We start from the raw sequence: 22947 nt of genomic DNA, 5'->3' as shown, positions 1-22947 counted from the left end.
GCTTCAGGAGATGAATCTTTTTCTGGTTTGGAAACAGGTTCAAGCCCTGCAAGACTGCAGGTTTGTTTCCAGGTTTGCTGCAGATACTTTGTGTGGCTTTGGGCAGGTCACGCTCTTGTTGCCTATCCATTCCCCATCTGCAACAAGGAGAAATCGTATCCCTGGCTGATAGACTGCTTAGCATTTCAGGTTTGTTAATGTCTGGCCCATACAATAATATTTTAATTCACTAATAAATACACCATCCTTATTTGAAGTCGTAACTTTTATGGAGGCCCATTGTCTGAAGGGATATTATACCCATTTAAATGCTGAGTTTCAGAGATGGTGCTCCCATTGTCTTCCATATTGTGCATGTGACTTGCTTACCTCTGTCTCTGTGATGGCCACACAATTTCCATGTCTGGGATGTAGACAATTGCTATCCACCTACTGCATCATTATGGCAAGGGTGGAGAACATCTAATCTAGAAAAGAAAAGAGTTATATTTAGGTGTGCGTAAACACTGTTACCAAATCAGCTTTTAATGAATCCTTGTACGCAGGTGTAGAGAATCTGACAGTGGATTCCTTTTTGTGTTATTTCTGTCAACACCGAAAGGTGACACCATCAGACAGGAATAATGATGGGCAAAACATGTCTCAGTAAGGCAAACAAATTCTATACCTGAACACGCCTTTCAGTTCAGACAGACAAGGCAGGGGTAGGTGGCTCAGGTATTCAACAGCATGAAAATGGAGAGGGAGACTAGAACATGTACCTCTAATACCTACTGTTGAACACAAACCTTTGGGGATTCAGCAATGAACTCTGCCATCGATAACCTCACTAATAACTGCTTGCTGCTGCCACATGTAGCGCCAGTGCCCACTTTCAGGCACGGAAGAAGTCTCAGTCAGGAAGTCATGTGCAGCTTCTAATGAGATCCATCCCACACGTTAGTCACCCATGACTGATTTCCAAGCATCTTCATCCAGCTCTATCAGTTGTGTCAGTCATTCAAAAATTGTCTTTCTTCTCTCCCTCTCTGCCGTGAGCATCGCACCAGGAGTAGTAATGACAGATGGGAGCAAGCAGCTCTGAAAACCCCAGAGGAAGTGGCAGGAGGGACCTGTTGGTTTATGCCCATCATTCTTCCCTTGTGTGTAGGAAAATGTGTTGCAAAAGCCCTGACACACTGCTCTCCTATGCACCTGTGGTTAGTTCTGAGCATTGCTAAGATTCTCCTGTATATTTACAACAAATTAGCAACATTTGGTCCATGTCAATCTTGGCATCATTAAAACTCCTGGTAAATCAGGCATGAGTGAGGGATGTTAAGATATGGGATGATTTTTTTTCCATTAGCACCTCCTGTTCTTCTACACCCATGGAAGCCGTATCTGTCATCTCTCTGTGCATCATAAATCTGTAATGGAGGCAGGGCTGAATATGACCCCAGAAGGCATAACATTGAGGAATACTCAAGGGAGGCTTGAACTACCTTTTCCATGTTTCAGTTGAAACATTTTCTCTGTTCTTTCCTTGGAAAAATTTCAAGGGGATCAACATTTTTCTGAAACAGGGATCCATCTCCTGTCACAGCTTCAGCAAGCCAAGCCCAGTGTTTGTAAATAAGAAGTTTTATTTGCTTCAGTGAAAAGCTACATGAAAATGCAAGAAAAAAAAAAATAAAGGGAAAGGTTTCTAGTTTCTTGATAATATAAAATGTTTCCTTCCACTTTTAGGAAATGAAAATAGGGAAGGATAGAAACAAAACCTGAAAACACAGACTGCCAAAGACAGACCTGCTGCCCTTCCCAGGAGCCAGGATGCAACACACAGACCTTCCCACCCCACTCAGATTTATGCCAGCTGGAGATCTCTCCTGCTGATCACAGACAAAACCATCATCAGGAAACACCTAAACTTTGTGCAAATATGTTCTGCTAACTCCAGAATGGATCTGAGCCATCTCAAATCTGAGTTCAGTTGCAGGATCTTTTCCCAGGGCCGGGACAAATGAATTATTAATAAATTAGCCAGTTATTACCAAAATAATTGGGTGTGCCTCACAGTGTAAACAATAAATCCCCCGCACTTGAAAGAGGATGCATCTCTCACAGACTTTGACTGAAGTCCAGGTGTACGGAGGTGTCAGTGGAGCAGGTTCTGGTTGTGAAAGATTCTGGTCATCAAGTTAATCTGTTGTCATCAGCTCCTGGGGCTGATTTCTGAAACCATATAAAAGCCTCCCTTTCGGGAGGCTCTTTACGCTGAGTGGCTTCTTCTTCCCTACCTCCAACAGCAGAAGACATTAGGTAAGTCCATCTATGCATGTTTAGCTATACAGGTGGGGGTTTCTGGTTCTTTATTATTGGAAGACAGGGTGTTTTTTCTTTAGTTTGTTTCTCCAGTAACAGTTTCAGCCCATCTCCCCTGGCAATTTCACCTCCATGTGAGTGAAGGCCATGTTATGTTATTTGTCGGCATTCTGAAGCTCCAGACAGTGACTTGCTGAGTCTTTGGACCACTAAATCCTTGTCAACTCTAATATTTTTTTCCAAATGATAAGAAACCTTATGGATAACTATTGGGTATCGATGCCAAAGGATGGCATCCACCAGCGTCTTGTTTGACGTCTGTTGATCACCACAGTCTCCTGCATCTCCAGGGCTCTGAGTTTCACTTCTTTGTATAAAATCATATCATCACTCAGCAGAAAGACAGTTCACCTGCACCTACAGCCAGAGACACAGCTCCTGCTCTGAGTCTCTTAATGAACTAAGCAGAGGTATGACTGCTGCCAGAAAGGATTGCTATCAAATTATTTTCTCTTTCAAAACCATTTGTAATACAGAAATGTTGCTGGCTTTTAGCTCCTCTTTGAGTTTTAAATATTGCTCTGAGGTTCTCCTTGAACTAAATATGCTTTCATTACATTTTGTATTGCTTCTTACTTTGTCTAAGTTGAAATGTTCAGAAAACAGTGAACAGAAAGAAAGAAGGAGAACTCCCACTGTTTCTCTGCCATCCTGCCCCTCATTTCTATAGCCATTTACCTCTTTGGATCACAACTTTGTTAGGATGATGCTTAATCCTTACAGTCATTCATGCTTATATACAGTTATGCCTTGAGGCCTCAGCAGAGTCACTGAACTCCATAGAGACTAACTGTGACAGGAGCCCAGAAAAGCACCATGAGGCAGCTGCAGCAAACTGGAGTCACCAGCACAAACTATAATATCCAGAAAGGAGAACTGTGTAGGGCTTAAAATAACTAAAATGTCACCTTGGTTTTCTTCCAGGCTTAGCAAAGATGTCTTCCCACCAGCAGAAACAGCAGCAGCAAATCCCTTCACAGTGCCAGGAAAAATGTCCTCCAAAGTGTGTGGAGCAAAGCCAGGCCCCAAAAGGACAAGCCAAGTGTCCTGTGAAGAGCATCCCACAGCAGCAGCAGCAGCAGCAATGCCCAAAGCAGAAGTAGCACCAGCATCAGCACCAATGGCCACAAAAGTGCCATGGAAGATGCAAATACTTATTTCCAAGCTCTGCCAGAATAGCTAGAAATTTGCAGCACGCCTTCTTCGTTTGCAAGCAGAAATTACTTTACAAAAAGATGTGATTCATTAACTTGGATTTATTCATCCTCTAATATAAAAAATATTATTGGATCATTTTCTTCTGATCTTTAATTCATTACTCACCATAATAAAATTACAGTCAACCTTATTACTTGCTTCCTGATATTTTTTTTTGCTTCACTAGTGTCATTCATTCTCCTTTTCTTTCTTTTAGTATGTGAAGAAGCACCTTTAAACATAATCTTGTATATGACACACATACACAGGGTCCCATGCACATTTACCTTCCAGATTTCCCAAGGATTTATTTGTCCATATATTGATTTCAGGTAGATCTAGAAACCTACAGCTATTAATATGATGACCAAACAGACCAGAAATGCAAAATGACTAGAGCAAACAGGACACAAAGTGATCACAGTTTCTATAAAGACCATTTAAATACAGGGTCCTTTGGGGCAGAGTGGCTCCCCAGGTGTCAAAACTGGCTCAGGATCAAGATGCTTCCCATCTTGGGGCAATATGGCCAGTTGTTTTCATCCTGCACTGGAGCAAATGGAGGAAACATAGTTTTCTGCAAGGTGTAATATTCTGAACTATATTCTTGTGGGCCTAGCAAAGCAACTAATTGTGATTTTGAGTCTCAGATATAGTATAATTGTTGAGAGGAAAATAACCTTTGGAAATTTTTAACACTGAAATGTTTTGCTTGCTCAGGATGAATAGTTTTGGTTTTAAACAAACCAGAAACAGGATTCATAATATTTCAGTTTCTCAATGGGAAATACTGGCTCGGCTAATTGATTTCCAGTCAGCTGTATGGCAGAGGAGGAGAATTATCATAAGTACAGAAGCTGTTGAGTGACACGGTATTGCTGTCTGGCAGCCAGACGTAAGCTTGCTCTGCAGACCAGAAGCTGTGTGTCGCAGTGTGATTCTGTGCTCAGACGGTGAGGTTGGGTGTATCTAACACCCATCTAACCAGTACACAGCCAAACCAGTGTGATTACATCACTCCTGGCTCATCTAAAGTGTGGGAAAAACTCATGTGTTGGTGCTTGCAACCTGCCTCATAGATATGCCCATGCCTTATGTCTGCTGAAGGTCACAGAGTGGCTGTGAATATTACTAAATTAGGCAGACTGACCATAGGGATGGCTCGGTGTGAGCTGATGGCACGTGCCAAGCTCCGGGATGGGGTGTCTCGCTGAGAGGTGTTCCAGTGCAATTAGTATTTCAGGGTTATTGGCCAGCCCATGGACTGACACAGTGCAAGGACTCCTGCAGGTTCTCTAACTCAGGGACCTGGGGGAGTAGCAGACCCAGGGTCCCCTGCAAGCACCCAAGTTTCTGAGTCCTGATTTGAGTCTAAAAAATTACCAACTGTTGTAAGCTGAGTGTCCTTTTTAGCTTTTAAGCACAAGCTATTAAAAATCTCCACAACCTGGTATTCAACGTCATTTTTATTGTTGAATTTCACAGTGAAATAAATCCTAGATGCAACATCAGCCTAAAATAATTAGAGATCAGTAGCAAATAAACGGGCAACAACACTGTGTGATGAAACATGTTGCAGGGTGTAACTGAGACAGCACTGTGTATGATTTTTTCCTTACCCTGTCTAACAGATGTAAGCCACGCCTGAGGTTAATCTATTTCAAAACATGTCTGGGTTGGATTTAATTAGGTGTATATTTATTTCCATAAAGAGTCTCAGCTCGAGCTGTTCTTCTACTCATCCTAGAAAATCCAAGGTGAGCTGCCAGAGGAAAGCGCTACCAGTTCAGCTAAGCAGGTAATTAAGGAGTGATGGCTCTTTTGGAAAAATCTGTTTCCTCTAGCCCAATGTATTTTTTTAATTGCATAAAATATTCAGCATTATGGATTCATGATTCAGAAAGTCTTGTTATTATTGACTAGAATCCCTTAGCAGCAGGTTCTGCACAAACCTCAAGTCCTATTATTAATAGGCAAACCCCCTAAATGCAAGGTGGGAGATGGGATTTGCGTACAGGGAGCTGGGGAGGAAAGCATGAAAACCAGGAGGCTCTGTGCAGGTTTGGATGATGAGCTCTAGGTCCCTAATTGCTTTCGGGTTAGGTTTGAATATTTAGTGTACTGAACCCTGACTCAAGCATGCCATCATGCTTTTGGGGCTTTAAAAGCCAGGAGGATGATTGGGAGAGGGCAGAAATTCAGGCTGCTGGAAAGCTGAACGCACATGCCTACGACACCACTTGAAGCGTTATGATCTATTGACAGTCCCGACATGTCAGCGTATGGGTGTTAGTATAGGATAACGCTAGCATTAGCTGCAGGGGGGGAGCTGTGCTTCCGAACAGAAATTCTGCAGTGAATAAAAAGGGTGTTGGACAATGACCTCTGATTGTGAGACACGGGGAGAAGAGGTCTGGGTTTTCAATTTTCTTCTCTCTTCAGGGCTTCCTTTGTCACCCAGAAGTTACTTCTGCTTTGGTGGCCACTGGTTGGACTGCTTCACCTGCTGCTGCTCGACGGGAGGACGCTTCTCTGGAAGGGAGCACTTCTCTTGCTCAGGGCAGGGAGCAGGGACCGGCGCGGGGATCTCCTTGCACTCCTGCTTCTCTGGAGGGGATGGGGTGGGCACAGGGATCTCCTTGCACTCCTGCTTCTCCTGGTGACACTGTGCAGGTTCAGGGCTTGGAACAGGGACTGGCACAGGGATCTCCTTGCATTGCTGCTTTTCTTGGGCGCATGGTGTGGGTTCAGGGTCCACAACAGGGACTGGCATGGGGATCTTCTTGCACTCCTGCTTCTCCGGAGGGGATGGGGTGGGCACAGGGATCTCCTCGCACTCCTGCTTCTCCTGGGGACATTGTGCAGGTTCAGGGCGAGGAACGGGGATTTGCACAGGGATCTCCTTGCAGTGCTGCTTCTCTTGGGCACACTCTGCAGCCTCCGAGCAGGTAACAGGAACTGGCACAGGAGTCTCCTTGCTCTCCTGCTGCTCAAGCACACATGGAGTTTGTTCAGGGCAGGAAATAGGAATTGTCACCGGCAGCTCTATACAAAATGATTTATCTTCGGGAAGAGGCTCAGGCTCTGATGCAGGTGGGAAAGCTGGCGGTACTTTGCATTGCTGTTGCTTCTGCTGCTCCTGGGGTGGGTCCTCAGGTACTACGACCACCGGTGTTTCTCCCTTGCCTGGTTCCACCTCCGGTGTTTGCAATGGCACCGCTTTTTCTGGGCCTGGTACCACTACTGCTGGGACTGATCCCGGGCAAGGTGTTTGGTCTTGGACTTCAGGCTGCTGCTGTGGACATGGGACCGGCTCAGCAGACGGCACAGGCTCTTGGCTTTGCTTTGGAACTGTTTTGCTCAGGCCAGGTGGGAGGCTGATTTCCTGCTTGATTTGTGTTTGATTCAGAGACATCTTTGCAGGAAACAAGATTATCTGAAAGAAATGTCAGAGCGTTATTGTGTCTGCTAAACAAACTACATTGGGATAAGGGTGAAAAAATTTTAAGATACATGAATCAGCTGCAAAAGCAAAGTTCTCTTAATTTCCCTTGGATTCCCAAGGCAGATTGGCTTAGAAAGAATTATTAGTTGCTCTTTCTTTTTCATCCTGTCTTTCAGCTCCTGCTCTAACTCTGTCTTATCTTGTTTCTCCTTTCTGTTACATGAAGCGGCACAGCCGAGTCAGATCTACCTGAGGTAGATCCATTCCTTTGAACCTGGAGCTGATTTACACTTCAGAGATGTTCCTCCTGTTGCTTAGCTCTTAGCTCTTCCCAATGTGCTATCTCCCTTTCATTCCTGTCCTGGGGAACTGGTGAGAGGAGCTGGCAGATAACAGATGTTCTGCTTTGATAGCAGTTTCAGAGAGTCAAAACAGCAATAAAAAATCATGAATGCTGAAGACAAATATTTTAAAACATTTGGTGTATTGAAAAGTAGAAAAATATAAATCTGGGCCACACAGGATATTTTACGCTGACAAAAGCAAAATACTCCATTTGATTTTTCCCCTTTTAAAATTATTTCCAGATATGACTTGACATTAGATACTTGAAGTTCTAAGGCCTCAAGGTGGACCTCACCAGCAAGGTGACATCTTTCTGTAGTACTAGTAGTCTTTACACTACCAAGAGGCCAACTCCTCCTCTTGTTCTAGTTTCACTATGACATTGATGATGTAATGGACTGAGGTTACCTGTGGCACAATTCTTCCAGCTGTCACGGAAAGAATTAGCAGTGGCAATGTGTCCCTGTTTCTGCATTATAATAGCCACTAATAATGCAAATAGCTTGCATGAATCAGAATAATCAGGCTGGATTTCTTCTCCCAAGGCCAGTAACGTGGAACAGGCCAAATGAATGAAACTGCCTCTCTTTTGTGGGCTGTTGAAGGCAGGCACCGGGCTCAGCTGGACTGGTGCTGTGTCTTTAGTAAATTGTGTCGCTGTTTTTCTAAAGACAGTCTAAGGGCACAAATAAAAGGTTAGAACCACAGAAGTGTTGGCTGGAAGGGGTGTTTTTAAGTCCCCTCAAAGCAGGCCTAGCACCAACACAGATCATGTGAGAGTGTGCGAATTCACTCTCCCCTGCCCATGCTGCCTATCCCTCTTCGCACATCTTCAAAGCAAATTCATTCCTCTCTTCCACATCCTGATAGGCCCTCCAGATCAGTGTCACTTGTCTCTTGCTATTTCCTATATAAAGACCCCATAAGAGCTTAAGCTAAATTAATACATTGCTCTTCACTTGGTTAGCATGAACGATACAGTACACTAGGAACATTTTCACCCTTCTGCTTCTCACAAAACCTTGTACTTTCAAATCTATATTTTACACAATATTTCTTCAATAAAATTTAAATTTAAAAAATATCCCTGTTATAAATAGCAGAATCACAGAAAAATTGGTTTGGAAGGAGCCTTAGGAGACCACTTGGACTTTCTCCTTCTCTGAAGGAAGGGTCACTTATACTTAAACCAACATAATTTTATCTAATCTCCTCTTCAGAAAGGATCTAATTTAACACAACTATACCCTGATTTACACACAATCTAAATTTGCATAGCAGAGTCATTCCAAGACTGCTTGTCCTACCTCAATGCTCACAATTTATCTTCTTTGCAGGAATCTTCTCCATATGTAAAGGTATCAAATAAAACACTTATTTTAAAAGTCTGCCTGCATTAACCAAGCAATAAAACTATAGACATCACAAAAAAGTACCAGTATTCTTCAACTTACCCAACCAGTCGACAGGGAGAAGCACAGAGTCGAGTGGATGGTGGAGCACGGAGATTTGAGAACTTTTATATGGTTTCAAAGCCCTGCCTTCTGGGGATGAGTCTTCCTAGGCAATGAGCTCATTCTTTCACAACTACCGTTGTGCAGTTCCTCCACAGGCTTGTTTTACACGTAGGCATTGTGAAGAGGTGGCTTTTGGTGCAGAATGTGTTTTAATCCCCTTTCTGACTCAGCTGATTCTAAAAACACCTTCTGCGTGAACAAAGGTCATAACCTCAGGTTAACACATTCACTGCAGACCCGACAGAGATCCTGGTTCTTTGTGTGGTGTCAAGCATCATGGTTCCACTTCAACCCCTGCATGAGTCATTTCACATCAGCTAATGCTCCCGCTTCTTAGGATGTCTTTGTGGTTTAAGACAAGGGGGCTAATCTGTACTTCTTGCACCTGCTTTTCATCCAGAAATTCTCTGAAGTCGCTTTCTTGTGATTCTATCACTTCATGATGGATGTTTGGATTTCTGGGTTTTTTTTCCCATGAAGATCTTCATAGATTTCATTAATTTTTCACTTCAGGACAAATAATTTTCAATGCAACTTATTTTCCATGGTAGAGAAGATGCAGTTCCCAGCTATCCAAATGTGACACAAGAGGGAAATTAGTTTATCTCCATGTGAAAAAATAAAGGAATTTTTAAAATAGTATGCAAGATTTATCACACCCAAATTGAAAGGGAACCCTGGTCTCAATTAAGTGCCAGAACAGCATTTGAAAAGATGTTTCAATCTACATGTGAAATAAAAGGAGCGCGTTGCATATACAGTTTATTCTCTAAGTATTAGTCCATGTAAAAAAGTTTGTTGAGTGAAAATAGCTCACTGATTGTTATCCTCAAAATATCAGCGACCTCTCAGGATACAAGTCAAACACTCCTCATTTCTGATGGTAGGATTATTTTCAGCAGTGGAAATGAGGCATCCCACACAGAGGTGAATTTCATCATATTTGGTTGTGTTGGGACTATTTTTGTCCCGTCTCCACCATTTTACCAGCGCTATCAGGGCACGCACTCCAGATGCAATCATTGCAACAGGCCGAGCTGGTATCCATCACTGGCAGTGATTCCTGGGCTGCAAATGTAAGAAGGAGTTTCTACCTGTGGTGTAACTTCCTCTGTTAATAATAATTTGGGAACTGACAGACAGAACACCTGAATTTTAGACCACATCATCTTCCTCTATAGCGTGACTTCATCCATGCATCTTCCTTTCTTATCTTACTGCAAGCGGGGCCCTGCCTTGCTGCCTTCCTGCCTGGCTCTGGAAGTCGCTTAGTTTTAGTTGCAAGCCTTTGCTAGTGAGGGTAATATCCCAGCCCAAGACCAAACTCTGACTCAGGCCTCACTTTGCCTTCTGTACCTGCTGCTCTTCTGGTACAAATCACAGCTCAGATCGTTGTAGCTCTGCTGAAGGCAGGAACTAGGACACTTTCCAGCAGTGGAGAACTTGCCTGTCTGCTTTCTAGGCAGCATCATGCTTTGTGGTTATCAAAATAGCCCTTCTGCTGAAATTTGCTCCATGAATATAGCCCTTCAAAGCAGGAAGATAGCTGGAATAAGCTCAGAGTCAGAAAAAAGGGGGTTTTATCTTTGCACCTGCTGGCCTGAAGAGGACAGAGGAACTGGGTTTGAAAGGAGACTCTGCATATCTTGACATCAAATATGCGTTTGAGAAAAGTGAATGTGCACGTTCAGGCCAGAGTTTCAGTAACTCTTATTATGTCCATCCATTAGATCACCTGAGAGAAACTAAGCACGTAGCACTTGTGGAGCAGTGTCAAGACAAAGACTGTTACAGGCCATACAGTCATGGCTCTGTGTTGAGAAAGCACTGAGGTTTCTGGAGTACATAGCCAGTTTGGGTATCAAATCTCCGGCCTCAACTTGCAACATGGAATGATTCAAGAAAATCACTTTCCATGGCTGGAAGGGAGACGACCTGAACCTTGTCTGGAGATCAGAAGGTGGGGCCATCCTGACCTTAAACATTGGTTTGGATCCAGGTCTGGAGACGCTCAGGAAGGTCACTTCACCTCCATGTCAGCAACCTCAGCAGAAAAATTATGGTAATTATCATTGAAGAGTCTCTGAAGTCAGCCCATGGAAAGGGAGTGAATGTTTTTCCCGTAGTAGAGGTGTAATTGCTTTCTCCTTCCATGTGAATTGCACAAAAACTATTTTTAGAGGCAAATGCTGTATGCAGTGAAACCTGCCCTGCTGAAATGTTTGAGAAACTACAGGAGAAACGTGCATCAAGTAAGGTGGCTCTACAATGAACGTGGAGCTAAGCAGCTCCCCATCTCTCACCTGGTGGAGCCCAGCTCAGCTCCCAGTTGATACTGAAGTTGTGCCACTAATTCCAGGGAACAAAACACTAGAAGTGAGAAAAATACTGGCCTGAGTCCATCCTTCTTCCTAGAGAGAAAATGCTGCTCCATCTTCCACATGGCTTGGGTAGGTCCTGTACTGGTATCAGCTCATCAGTGGCCTTGCAAATCCTGATTAGGTAATTAAGTACCCAAAAGTCTAAGATGCTCTAGGATGTACGCAGCAGTTATACTAGCAGTTCAGAATGGAGGTCTGCAGCCATCTATTTTATCTTGTTTATCGCTGAGATGAGTGTCTCAATATCTCTAAGGGTCCTGAAGCTGTATTCCTTCAGTCTGAAAAAAAGGATCAACTTTTTTAGAAGTGAAGACCACGGCAGCCCAGGATGTGGAATATTCACTGTGATTCTCACCTCATGTCTGCATGAGCGCCCTTTGCATTTTCGTTGTACAGCACTTTGAACCTTTGTGCACAGAGAAAATGATCTGAGGAAACTATTGCACTCCTGGATTTCAAGTCTTGGTGTGATTCAGAAGTCACTGAACTGGATCTTCCAAGACATGGCTCACCCTGGTGACTTAATTAGACACCATTTTGTTGACACCCCATCTTGTTCTTTATTATTGTGTCTGTCATCATTTTAGGGTGGATATCTTGATTAAGTCATCTCACAAGACAAAAGACATAATTACCTGTTACTGAATTTCCTAGTATCGGTCTGTCTGCTTGTATGTCCAGTCACTAAAGCATCTGTAGACTCCATCTTTTCTCCTAAATGCTGTGATATCCAAGTACTGGATATCAAGTATACATGCTTTTATATATATATGTATTTATTCATTTTAATGTGGGGATTTTTTTCCTGCTTGTTACTTCACGAGTGATTCCTCTTCATTTTTGCCACAGTAGAGCACCTGAGCTTCCCTGGAACCAGACGGGTTCTTTCTAGACCTACATCAATGGATTAGTTTAACAGCTCTTAAGAGATGTACATGGCTGAATCACTGAGTTAAGACTGTGACTCTGCATTCGTAGTTATAATACATTTTCCATAAACTCACCAGCCTCCACCTTGATACGTATTTTGATTCTGATTTTCTGATTTGGGAAGAGCCTCCCTGCACTGCTTCTTGAAAATCATCTCCTGATTCCCAGCCTAAATTTATTCCTAACTTCTGCAGAATTACTGTGCTTCTTGTGTAAAACAGATTGCCCCATCGAAAACCCATTGGGCACAACAGGAACACTTTCCAGTCAGCCATCACATCAAAGAGCCTAATTCTCTGTTGCTTCATTCCTGCACTTGAACTCAGGAATGAACTTGTTGGAGTTTAGCTCTGTCATCAGCCTTTTCTAGCCCATACACCAGGACATGCAATTGTAGACAGCCTGAAGGTCACCCTGGCTTCGTACTCATCTTTGCAGCATTGCTGATGGAGAACAGAGAGCAGTTGGCGTGCTTTGCCATGTTTCAGGCTTCCCTGCACTCTTGGAAGGGTATAAAATATCACCTCACTGGGGTATGGTGGACAGGCGGATGTCTGGTGCAACCGGGCGCTTCTTGTGACATCACTTACATTTGGATTAAGGTTACTATATGCCTCCAAATAAGTCAAAAAAGGGCTTCAATGTCCCTGAGATTCAGGCCCCACATTTTTAATTTGTGTGCATTTTCTGCCTGTGCTATTTTTGTTTTATTTCTGGCAGGACTGAAGGCATAGAGCTTTAGAGTGCAGCATTTGGAAAACATCAGAATAAGCACAAGCTTTCATGCTTCAAGTGTGGCCAGCACAACAGACTTCTGCTGCTAAAACAGAAGATGCCTAAGAATGGGGAGTTTCATCTCCTAAAGGTCAGGAAAGAACACCTGTTTCTGCAAACTCGGTAGTTCTGTAGCTGTGAAAAAATGTACACTATGTACAGCACAGGCCATTCTCTGTGGGAGGTAGGGCTCCTGGGGTATATAAGGACCTCTCCGACTCTGAAGTCTCTTACATTGTCTCTGCATTGCTGCTTTGCTTTGCTGGCAGGTTGGGTAAGTTTTATTCTGATTAATCTATTAAAAACTGTTAGTTAGGTTTGCCATAATATGACTTATTGCGGGATTATAGTTTGGTGACAGCAATTTTGTACTCTTCCATTTGCAAATAGAATTAATTGAGATTAAATTTCAGGAGCTGAAGGCTCTAGAAATTAAATTGTTTCTTCTCCAACTGATTAACAGATTAACAGAGATAATCTTGGTTATACCTAAGCGGTTCCCGAGACTTTGATCGCATCACATCATTGCACAAGGTGATTAGAGGAAGAGACTCAGACCCAGAGGACTTGGAGATTATACAAACACGCCCGACATTATATCCTAGAACTGCACTATTAGGTGAATTGCTATGGAGAGAGGAAATCATAAAAGCTTAGTATGCTCTGAGCATCTGATTTAATAACATGTACTGGCTGATAGAACAAACTCCTTGGGAAGGAAAATGAAAGGATAAATCCCCGAGTAGCAGGAAAGATTTTGAGGAACCTCACAGCCTTGCATGAATGCCGTGTCTGACAAAACGGATTCTGACCCAACCTTGGTGTCCTCAGAGGTGTTTGGGCTGCAAACCGATACTAACACAGCTGAGTGTTGGAAGAAGGATCATCTGACAAGGTCTGAGCAATGAAAGGCACATTGAGCAGGTGGATATGCAGGGGGATGATAGCATGGGAGGGGTTTCAGGCTCAAAAGAGAGACTTACCTTGGATCTTCTCCATGCCATTGTTCCGAGTTAGTCATTAAAATCATAACAATCCTGAACTCTCACAGTTTGCTTCCTTCTAACACTTGTGTGTGGATTAAGGTGAAGCTATCAGTGGTTCTAACAGAAAAGTGCTACTTTTGTTGCTGCTTTTCTTTCCTCTGTTGGTTTGTTGTTTTATATACAGAAGAGGTTCAAAAACTTTAGATATTTTTTTTCCTATAACATTTTTCTCAGTTCCTGGCTTGCAAGAAGGAAGTCCTCCCAGCTAGACCAGCAGCAGTGCAAGCAAACAGCCCCCCTGCCACCTGCGGTAAGCAAAGACGTGCCAGAGCCAGCACCAGCCACCCAGCAGCGGCAGAGACAAGTGTGGCAACAGCCGAAAAGAAAAGAAACCTGAGGAGCAGCTAGAGATGGAGCTTTTTACATCAAAATCAGAAGCCAAGCAATGCTCACCAAGGCACCACAAACTCTCATTTCTGTGCCACACTTGGAACAACAGCAAAACCAAAGCCAAGTCAACGGCCTCCCAAACCAAAGGAGCTCCTGCATATATGAAGTGATGACAAAATATGGGGCCTGCCATGTTAACTTCACTTTCTCATTGCTGGTGTGATAGAGGCTTCACTAGAAATAGTTCACAGCTTCAGCTTCTACAGTCGGGCGCCTTGGTGACCACATGCTGCTTCCTCCTTCGGAGCAGAGGTGCTGGCAGTCCCTGGAACTGTGCTGCTGCAGGTTTTGTGCCTTTGAGTTAACGACTGCTGCTGCTGCAGAGGGTACAGTGGTGGCTGTGATCAAGCTTGGAGCTCATACCTCAGCACCCAGGTTTCTTCTCCCATTGGAAGCCCAGCTGATAGATGGTCTAGCTAATGGATATGGGTACTGGGCAGGGAGAAAGCTGTTGACACCACGGCTCAGCTTAAGTATTTTAAAAGTCACCAGGGCTATTACATAGTAAGATTTTCTATAGAGACTAACCTCCAATGAGCCTGGTAGCAAACAGAACAAAGAGGTTTGTGGGGCTACTAATTGCAGAACAGCAAGAGTTCATTAAGTAATAAAACACTTTTAAAATGAAGCAAGAAGGAGCCCAAGTAAGAAGCATTTAATTCTAATGAATAATGGGGTTAGGATTTTGCCTTTGGTGGTGTTAAATCACTGAAAGAGCAAGACTGCAAATGTACTGCTTGCTGGGCTAATAATATGTTAAGTTTTATTATCTACAGCCTGTATGCTGCTTTCTAATTACAAGTCTGATATAATAAAAGTGTGATCTCTGCTCATTCTCACATGTTTCCTTTATTCTCCACCCTGCACACACCTTACTGCCCTGCAGTGATTGACTGAACGGACTCAGTCTCCTGTGAAACACGTGCACGCATGAGCAGCTGGAATAAGGCACTCTGGCTTTTACAGCAGTGGAAACAGGAGGCCGTGGTTGGGCTGCAGCGTGCATTGGCAACTCAGTTTTAACTCCACGCCAACACCTTGGTGCAATAGGACCATTCACATACTAGGGTCCTCTGACACAAAGGCTGTGTCTAGTTCACAGGTTGCTAGTTTAAACTGTTTGCCTGGAGAGGGTGGGCATTTAAAGACAGTTTTGCAGCTACCAGTGTCTGGTTCTGCAAGGCTGTTGCAGGAGATGGTTGCATGTGCAAATGCTGCACTCTAGTGGCTTGTAGAGCTTGGAGGAAATGTCCACGCCCTGTGAGTCTAGAGGATGTGACACTGACCTCTTGGAGAGGGGCTAGAGGAGCCATAGAAATTATCCACCACCTCTCTGGCCAACCTGCTGCAGTATTTTACCATCCTCACTGTAAAATAAAAACCACATATCTTCTTTGCATCCAGCCTGAATCTCCTCCTCTTTAGTTTAAAACCATCACCCCTTGTCCTATCGCAACAGGTCCTGCTAAAAAGTCTGTCCCCATCTAGTTCTTCAAAAGAGGACTCTCTTACTTGGCTTGTCTATCGCAGCCTGATACACCTGGTGTCCTCTACTATGCACCAGTTTTAGCGCTTAACAACTCCCCACTGTGGTTCACTCCTGCTTTGCAGCTCTTTGCCTAGTTTAATGACATTCTTTCGTAACCATTAATAGAGTAAGGCTAGTTTTACACCACAACAGGTTTCAACTTGATATCCCAGATTGCACCTAGCCAGTTTACCTTGCTTTGTCTATCTTCTTTTTTGACTGGCTTGTTCTTTTGTCAGATTTCTAATTCTGGAGCAGGCAGGGAGCTTTGCATTCCTGGTGCATTGGCTCATGCTCCAAAGTGGCTGCACTGTGACGGTGCTCCCTTGCATTCCTGACTTATTAAAGGGAAGGTGGTGGATTCCTTAATGTCTCACCTGGTGTCTCCTCCAGGATGTTTTTCAGCTTCCCTCCTCGTACTTCTCCATGTCACAGCCCTGTCTTTTCCCGCCTTTGTCTCGTGCTGTTTTCCAGGTTGAGTCAGGCACATTAAAAAAACATAGGACCTGACAACCACGGCAGGGCAGGCCTGGCTTGTGGGGAGAAGGTGGACACTACCAGGATATGCAGAGATGATGATGACAACCAAAGCACACATTTTTTGACAGGCATTGTCATGTGAAAGTGAGACACTCATTAAATTGTTACATAGTGAAAGTCTACAAAATTGCTCTGTTGCTAAAGTTAAAATGGAGCCTAATTGGCATTCTGGGGTTTTTCTTTCTTTCAATCTGTAGTTTTGGACTGTACTGATTAAGATGGTTTAGACATATAGTCTTACCGATATCACTGGGTATTAACATGAAAAACAAGTTATTGTTGTGATCAGATAATTCAAATTCACCTGGGCTTTCAATAAATTAGGCAAACTCTCCTTCTGGCCAAGACCATGGCTGGCAACAGGATGACACAGTGGCAACAGGTGAGAGTCTCACTAGCAAAAGGTGACAAGCTCCACACCCCAGTGCACGCGTCACTGCCGCTGGTCAGCACAGCGCGGGCGCCACTCACCCGGCACAAGCCGATCGCTCCTTCAGCGCCTGGTGGCAGCGACGGCTGCTGCCCCCCCGGGAGGCTTTTTCAAGGCGAGGGGCGGGGGTGTGATCGGTAACGCCCACTCCATGTCAGCTGCTCTCGCAAGGGCTGCCGGGAGCTGCCGGGTCTCCCGGGAGCGAAAGTGCCCGATTGAGAGAAAAAAAACAAAAAAAGGCTTCTCTGTGCCTCGAAGATTTCGCTGAATCGGGTCCCGCCGAGCTGCCCCATCAGCTGATCTCAGGAGCTGAGTGCCAATATCGAGTTACGACTGCTTTTAAATCAGTCAAGTACTGAATGAAATAAGGATTTGTTTGAAGGTTGGGGCAGTGGTTGCATCCAGACTAGAATTAAGATACTATAAATGTGAACTGCTCACCTTGATTAACAAGAAGGATCATGCTTATGACCTTTGAAGCTAAAAAGCAATGAAGAGTTACAGCTTTGAATCATAGAACCAATTTCTTCAGGACAGATGCCACAACAAAGCCACGTTTCTTGTGGTTCAGGCAAAGACAAATACACTCAGTGCTTACTAAGGAGAGTCAGGTTTAGTTCCTGCTGGAGAAGCCTGTGGTAGAGGAACCATTTCAATCACTGTGGCTCTTGCCCAGTGTGGGGTTCACCCATGGATAAACCCTGAGAACCAGTTGCATAGTTGTACATGAGTTGCTAAACTTTATTGTACAGTTGCACTGAAAAAATATTTATGCACCTTTTTCTTGGCCTCAAAAGCCACTTGGGGAAAGCCATTTCTTTAGTTCAGAAGAAACCATGATTTTTAATAAATATACTCTGGAACTGATCCCCTTGGTGCAGGTTTCATCTCAGCCAGTGCTAGATGTCCGTTGGGCAGGGCATTCCCCCCCAGCTCGCCTTGTAGTCAGCAGGAAGAAATTGTCACTTTTTGGGGATGTTTCATGTGACCATGTACACATAAATGCATTGATTAGATCTTTAATGTCTTCAAAATATTAATCTCTCAATTTTCTAAGCAGTTTCTTAATCTGAGCACAGTGTGTGATAAGAAGCTGACTCACTGAGAAAGTCACCTGCAGGACTGGAGGAAGTTTACCTGTTCCTGGTGATTCTTGGGGCCCGTCGTGCTGCCAGTCACAGCTTTGACAGCTGAGGTTGTTGTTCAAGGGCTGCAATCAAACATGACTGTAGCTTATCTTTTCCGCTCATCTGAGAGTCACTGGACTGCATATTCCCATTGTTCTGATAACAGGTGATTGTGTTGGGATCACAGGAGCATCGGGACACCAACAGCCAGAACTATGTGACCTAAAAACGAAGCTGATGCCATGGATGTGTGGAAGGAAGCCAAGTGATGGGATGGCCCTGTTTCTGGGGACCACTGTGACATTTCCAGAGACTTGGAGCGCTCTGGAAAGCCATTACTGTCTGTTATTGGGTGCAATTCTGCCTTGCAAAACCCCTGAGGCAGGGGATGCCACTGTTGCCTGCCTTTCCAAATACCATTCAGTCTTACCATGCCAGGGAGGATTATACAAAAGGTAATTACTCTTACTATTGGTAGCTGACATTGAACTATTCATCCTCAGGGGTGAGTACACTGATGCTAGTGACTACCAGTGTTGCACACAGGATAGCTTTTGCATAGGAGCTAATAGGATATGTCGTGGGTACCTCATACCTTCAAGGCACATTTGGTAGCTATATAAAAGCTCTCCTTCTCTTAGAGCTCACTTGGTCACATCACAAAGCTGTTCTCACCAGGGAGCTGGGTAAGTCTGGCTTGTGCTGAGCCTCTGTAGCTGCTGAAATGCAGATTTGTTTCTGCTTTTTTATTTATAAAAATGCTCTATGGGAAAACTTTTTAAAAATAGTGGGTTTGAATTGCTGTGTTGGGGTGGGAATGCGCTCTCTCAGTGTCTGTAGCTGGACAATTCCAAGAGACACTCCTGAGAAAAAGGTTGTTAGCAGTAATTGGGGTGCTGCTACTCTTGTTTGCTTTGAGGGGAGCCTGATGACAGCTAGAGCAACTTTGGTGTATCAGAGAACATAATGCCATAAGCAGGTTTGTGTTCAGTCGTGGTATCACTACCCTTTAATTGGCTGTGGTTCCCTAATGAGCATGAACTTCGTGATGCTGGGACTGACCTGTGAACCTCTGCCTGCTCATAGTGTGATGGGATTGCCAAGCAGCAGTGCCTTGGGTGCCATTTGCCTCTCCTGCTATGGCAGATGTGGCCAGACATTCAGAGATCGTTGGGTTTTTTTGCTCAACACGTCAGCAACAGGTCAGAGGCAGTCACCAACCAAAACCAGGAGGGGAAAACTGGATTTAATGTTTGAAAGGCAGCTCTGAGATCAGCCATTCCTCTGTTGACCTCCAAGATCAGCCCTCCCCCTTGGAGATCCAGGTGATGGGCACCAGATATTTAGTGATGCGTGCCTTCGAATTCCCTCATTGTTTGACTTAGTGTCATGTTTCAGAGTTAAAAATGACGCTGCTGCTGGCATGGTTTTGAGAGTGTAGCACTGGCAGTATGCGTCTCTTTCACCTTGTGAACTGGCCCTGTGGTGTGGGCAGCAACAGGACCTCAAGAAACTCAGCCGGGTGCTTGTCTAAAGGCTTTGCTTTTTCACGTTGTTCCAGTCCTGCCACAACCTCACCAAGATGTCGTGCTACATACAGCAGTGCCTCCCTCCAATCTACCAGGAACCCCTCCCCATCAAGTGCCCGACGATGTACCATGCCAGATACTCACCAATGCCTACCTGGCACTCGACACTGTGCACCCCACAGTATGTGACCCCCTGCATCCCCCGGCAGCAGATTATGTCCTCCAGCTACTCCCAACAGCAGTGTGTGACCAAGTGTGTGCCACGGCAGCAGTATGCAACCAAGTGTGTGCCGCAGCAGCAGTGTGTGACCCAGCACATCCTACAGCAGCCATGTGTAACTCGCTGTGTGACAACTTGCATACCGCAGCAGCAGTGTGTGACCAAGGGTGAGTCACAGCAGTCTTGTGTGACCAAGTGTGTGCCGCAGCAGCAGTGTGCAGCCAAGAGTGTGCCACAGCAGTGTGCAACCAAGAGTGTGCCACAGCAGTGTGCAACCAAGAGCGTGACCACCTATGCCTCCCAGCAGAAGTGTGCAACCAAGTGCATCCCACAGCAACAGTGTCCGACCAGGTGTGTGACCACGTGTGTGCCACAGCAGCCATACCTGACCAAGAGCATCCCGCAGCAGCAGTGTGCAACCATGTGCGTCCCGCAGAAGCGTGTGACCATATACTCCCCGCAGCAGCAGTGTGCACCCAGGTGTGTGACCACGTGTGTCCCACAGCAGCATGCAAACAAGTATGTCTCACACCAGTTCATGACTGATTGTGTTCCTCAGCAGTGTGCCACCACATACGTCCCACAGCAATGTGCGACCAGGTGTGTGGCCAAGTGTGTTCCTCGGCAGTGTGCCACAAAGTGTACTACCATTTGTGTCCCACAGCAGTGTGAGACGACTTGTGTTTCACAGCAGCAGTGCGTGACCAAGTGTGTCCCACAGCAGCAGTGTGCCACCAAGTGTGTTCCACAGCAGCAGTGTGCCACCAAGTATGTCACACAGCAGCAGTGTGCCACCAAGTGTGTCCCACAGCAGCAGTGTGCCACCAAGTGTGTTCCACAGCAGCAGTGTGCCACCAAGTATGTCACACAGCAGCAGTGTGCCACCAAGTGTGTCCCACAGCAGCAGTGTGCCACCAAGTGTGTTCCACAGCAGCAGTGTGCCACCAAGTATGTCACACAGCAGCAGTGTGCCACCAAGTGTGTCCCACAGCAGCAGTGTGCCACCAAGTGTGTCCCACAGCAGCAGTGTGCCACCAAGTATGTCACACAGCAGCAGTGTGCCACCAAGTATGTCACACAGCAGCAGTGTGCCACCAAGTGTGTTCCACAGCAGCAGTGTGCCACCAAGTGTGTCCCACAGCAGCAGTGTGCCAGCAAGTGTGTCACACAGCAGCAGTGTGCCACCAAGTGTGTCCCACAGCAGCAGTGTGCCACCAAGTGTGTTCCACAGCAGCAGTGTGCCACCAAGTATGTCACACAGCAGCAGTGTGCCACCAAGTGTGTTCCACAGCAGCAGTGTGCCAGCAAGTGTGTCCCACAGCAGCAGTGTGCCACCAAGTGTGTCACACAGCAGCAGTGTGCCACCAAGTGTGTCCCACAGCAGCAGTGTGTGACCAAGTGTGTCCCACAGCAGCAGTGTGTGACCAAGTGTGTCCCACAGCAACGTCAGTCAGGTGGAGTGAAAATTTCAAGGCACTCTAAGAAGTACTGTTCTGTGTCCAAATGGCCCTGGTAAAAAGAAGCGGGGAAAAGGAAGCTCCATGGAAAAAGAGCCAAGTATAGCTTCGGGGCAGGAGCTGTGTGTCTCCTCGTACTGCCTGCTGACTGTTGCTATTGCTCAAGTCTGCTTTATCTCTGTTTTCCAGTAGCTCGGCCCTGTCTTGGGCCAGGATGTGATACTATTTCCATGGCTGTGCTCCAGGTGCCTGTGTTTTGTACCTTAATCTGCTACAGGCCATAGTTTAGTGGGATGCTATTAATTTCTCACCTGATTGAAGTGAATAGTGATGTAGGGGGAAAAAAAAATAATAAAAAAACCCCAACAAAAACAAACAAACAAACAAAAATTTAAAAAAAAAAATTAAAAAAAAGAAAGAAAAAAAAAAAGAAAAAAAAAAAGAAATAGAAATGTCTAAGAAATCCGGATCATGACAGCATCAACTGGACTGACAGTGAGGCCGGCAGAGGGCTGGCCCATGCCCGGCTCCAGGTTTAGTCCTGGCCTTGGGAGACAATATTTAAGTTCAATATTTAAGTTAGCAAGGATTCCACGAGGCTGCAAGCTCTCCAAAACAGCTGTTTTCTCTCACAGATTTGGAAACCAAACATAAATTTGCTAAGCAAACAGTACATGAATCTTACTGCGATGGCCTTCATTTCAGAAGGCAGCCAGAAACCCCTGCTGCTTTAAAACACTGACTCTGCACAGACTTCAGTAGAGTCCCCATACAAGACAGGATTTCTGGCTCAGTGAAGTTGGTCCTTGCTGAAATTTTATACATGAAAGCTTTTATTCACTTGGTTGCTTTAAGTAATACCAGAAACACAACTTGAAACAAAAGAAAGTATTTGAAATAACACTGGAAGTTGTAGCACGACTATTTTACGAATGTTTGAGCTCTAGAAACTATTAACTATATCCTTTATGCTGCCTGAAGATGTCTACTCTACACTGTATTAAAAACAAATCATATATATATGTATACTTCAATTCTACATATATATATATATATATACCTAAATAAATATATTTGCCTGACCTCAGATTAAATATCTTGTCTTTTTGCCCTCTGGTGCTTCTTCTTCATTAAATATAGTGAACTCTTGTCTGAAAAATACAAAAATCCTGTAATATGCCCCATCATTAGTAAAATGAGTAATAGCTCACGTTAAGTAGATCGTGCATATTTAGAGAGCAAAAACATGTGTCGCAAGACAAAGAGAAGGGTGTGACCGGGGCTGGGACGCTGCCCTGCATCCTGCCCCGCTCCACCCTTGCTCATTGACCTTGGGGTGCCACCACAGGCTGCCCTCTGAAGCCAAGCAGATGTCTGAGACCTGAGCAGGGCAGCATTTAGCAACATCAAGGTGGTGTCTGGCTTTTTCCCTGGGGTGCACAGCGTGTGCTGGGGGAGCAGACCCTTTTGGCACCTCCTGAATGTCCAGTGATGATGCACTGGCCTGGAGAGGCAGAGTGTAAGAGCGGCAGCAACCATGGCCCTTCTTCTTCCTTGCAGTGCCAGGAATGCTCTCACAACCCAACGTTTTGTGTCCCCTTTAAAATCAATAAATGAGCAGCAGTGTGGTCTTCCAAGGAGTTGCCACATCATTGTGCATTTCACATAGTAGCCAGAGCCCAGGGAATTGTTAGGAAAGCTCTCCTGGGTGGTGGGTAGCTGGCTGG

The 22947-nt window shown here is 44.9% G+C and overlaps 2 protein-coding genes across 2 annotated transcripts; one reads left to right on the top strand and one right to left on the bottom strand.

The window, feature by feature from the left end:
- Positions 1-6025: 6025 nt before the first annotated feature.
- LOC308050922 (uncharacterized protein) lies at positions 6026-6976 on the bottom strand (the record flags this gene model as incomplete). Its single annotated transcript, XM_080361140.1, has 1 exon — positions 6026-6976. One exon carries the CDS (start codon positions 6974-6976, stop codon positions 6026-6028), a length of 951 nt encoding a protein of 316 aa, XP_080217266.1.
- Positions 6977-19596: 12620 nt separating this feature from the next.
- Positions 19597-21279, top strand: LOC308050920 (uncharacterized protein; the record flags this gene model as incomplete). Its single annotated transcript, XM_080361136.1, has 1 exon — positions 19597-21279. The coding sequence occupies one exon, from the start codon at positions 19597-19599 to the stop codon at positions 21277-21279; it is 1683 nt and encodes a 560-aa protein (XP_080217262.1).
- Between the last annotated feature and the right edge of the window lie 1668 nt (positions 21280-22947).

This window comes from Nesoenas mayeri (genome assembly GCF_963082525.1).
Source record: "Nesoenas mayeri genome assembly, chromosome: 30".
Classification (NCBI taxonomy): domain Eukaryota; kingdom Metazoa; phylum Chordata; class Aves; order Columbiformes; family Columbidae; genus Nesoenas; species Nesoenas mayeri.
The sequence above is the reverse complement of the archived record's forward strand: the minus strand, read 5'-3'. Positions and strand labels throughout refer to the sequence as shown.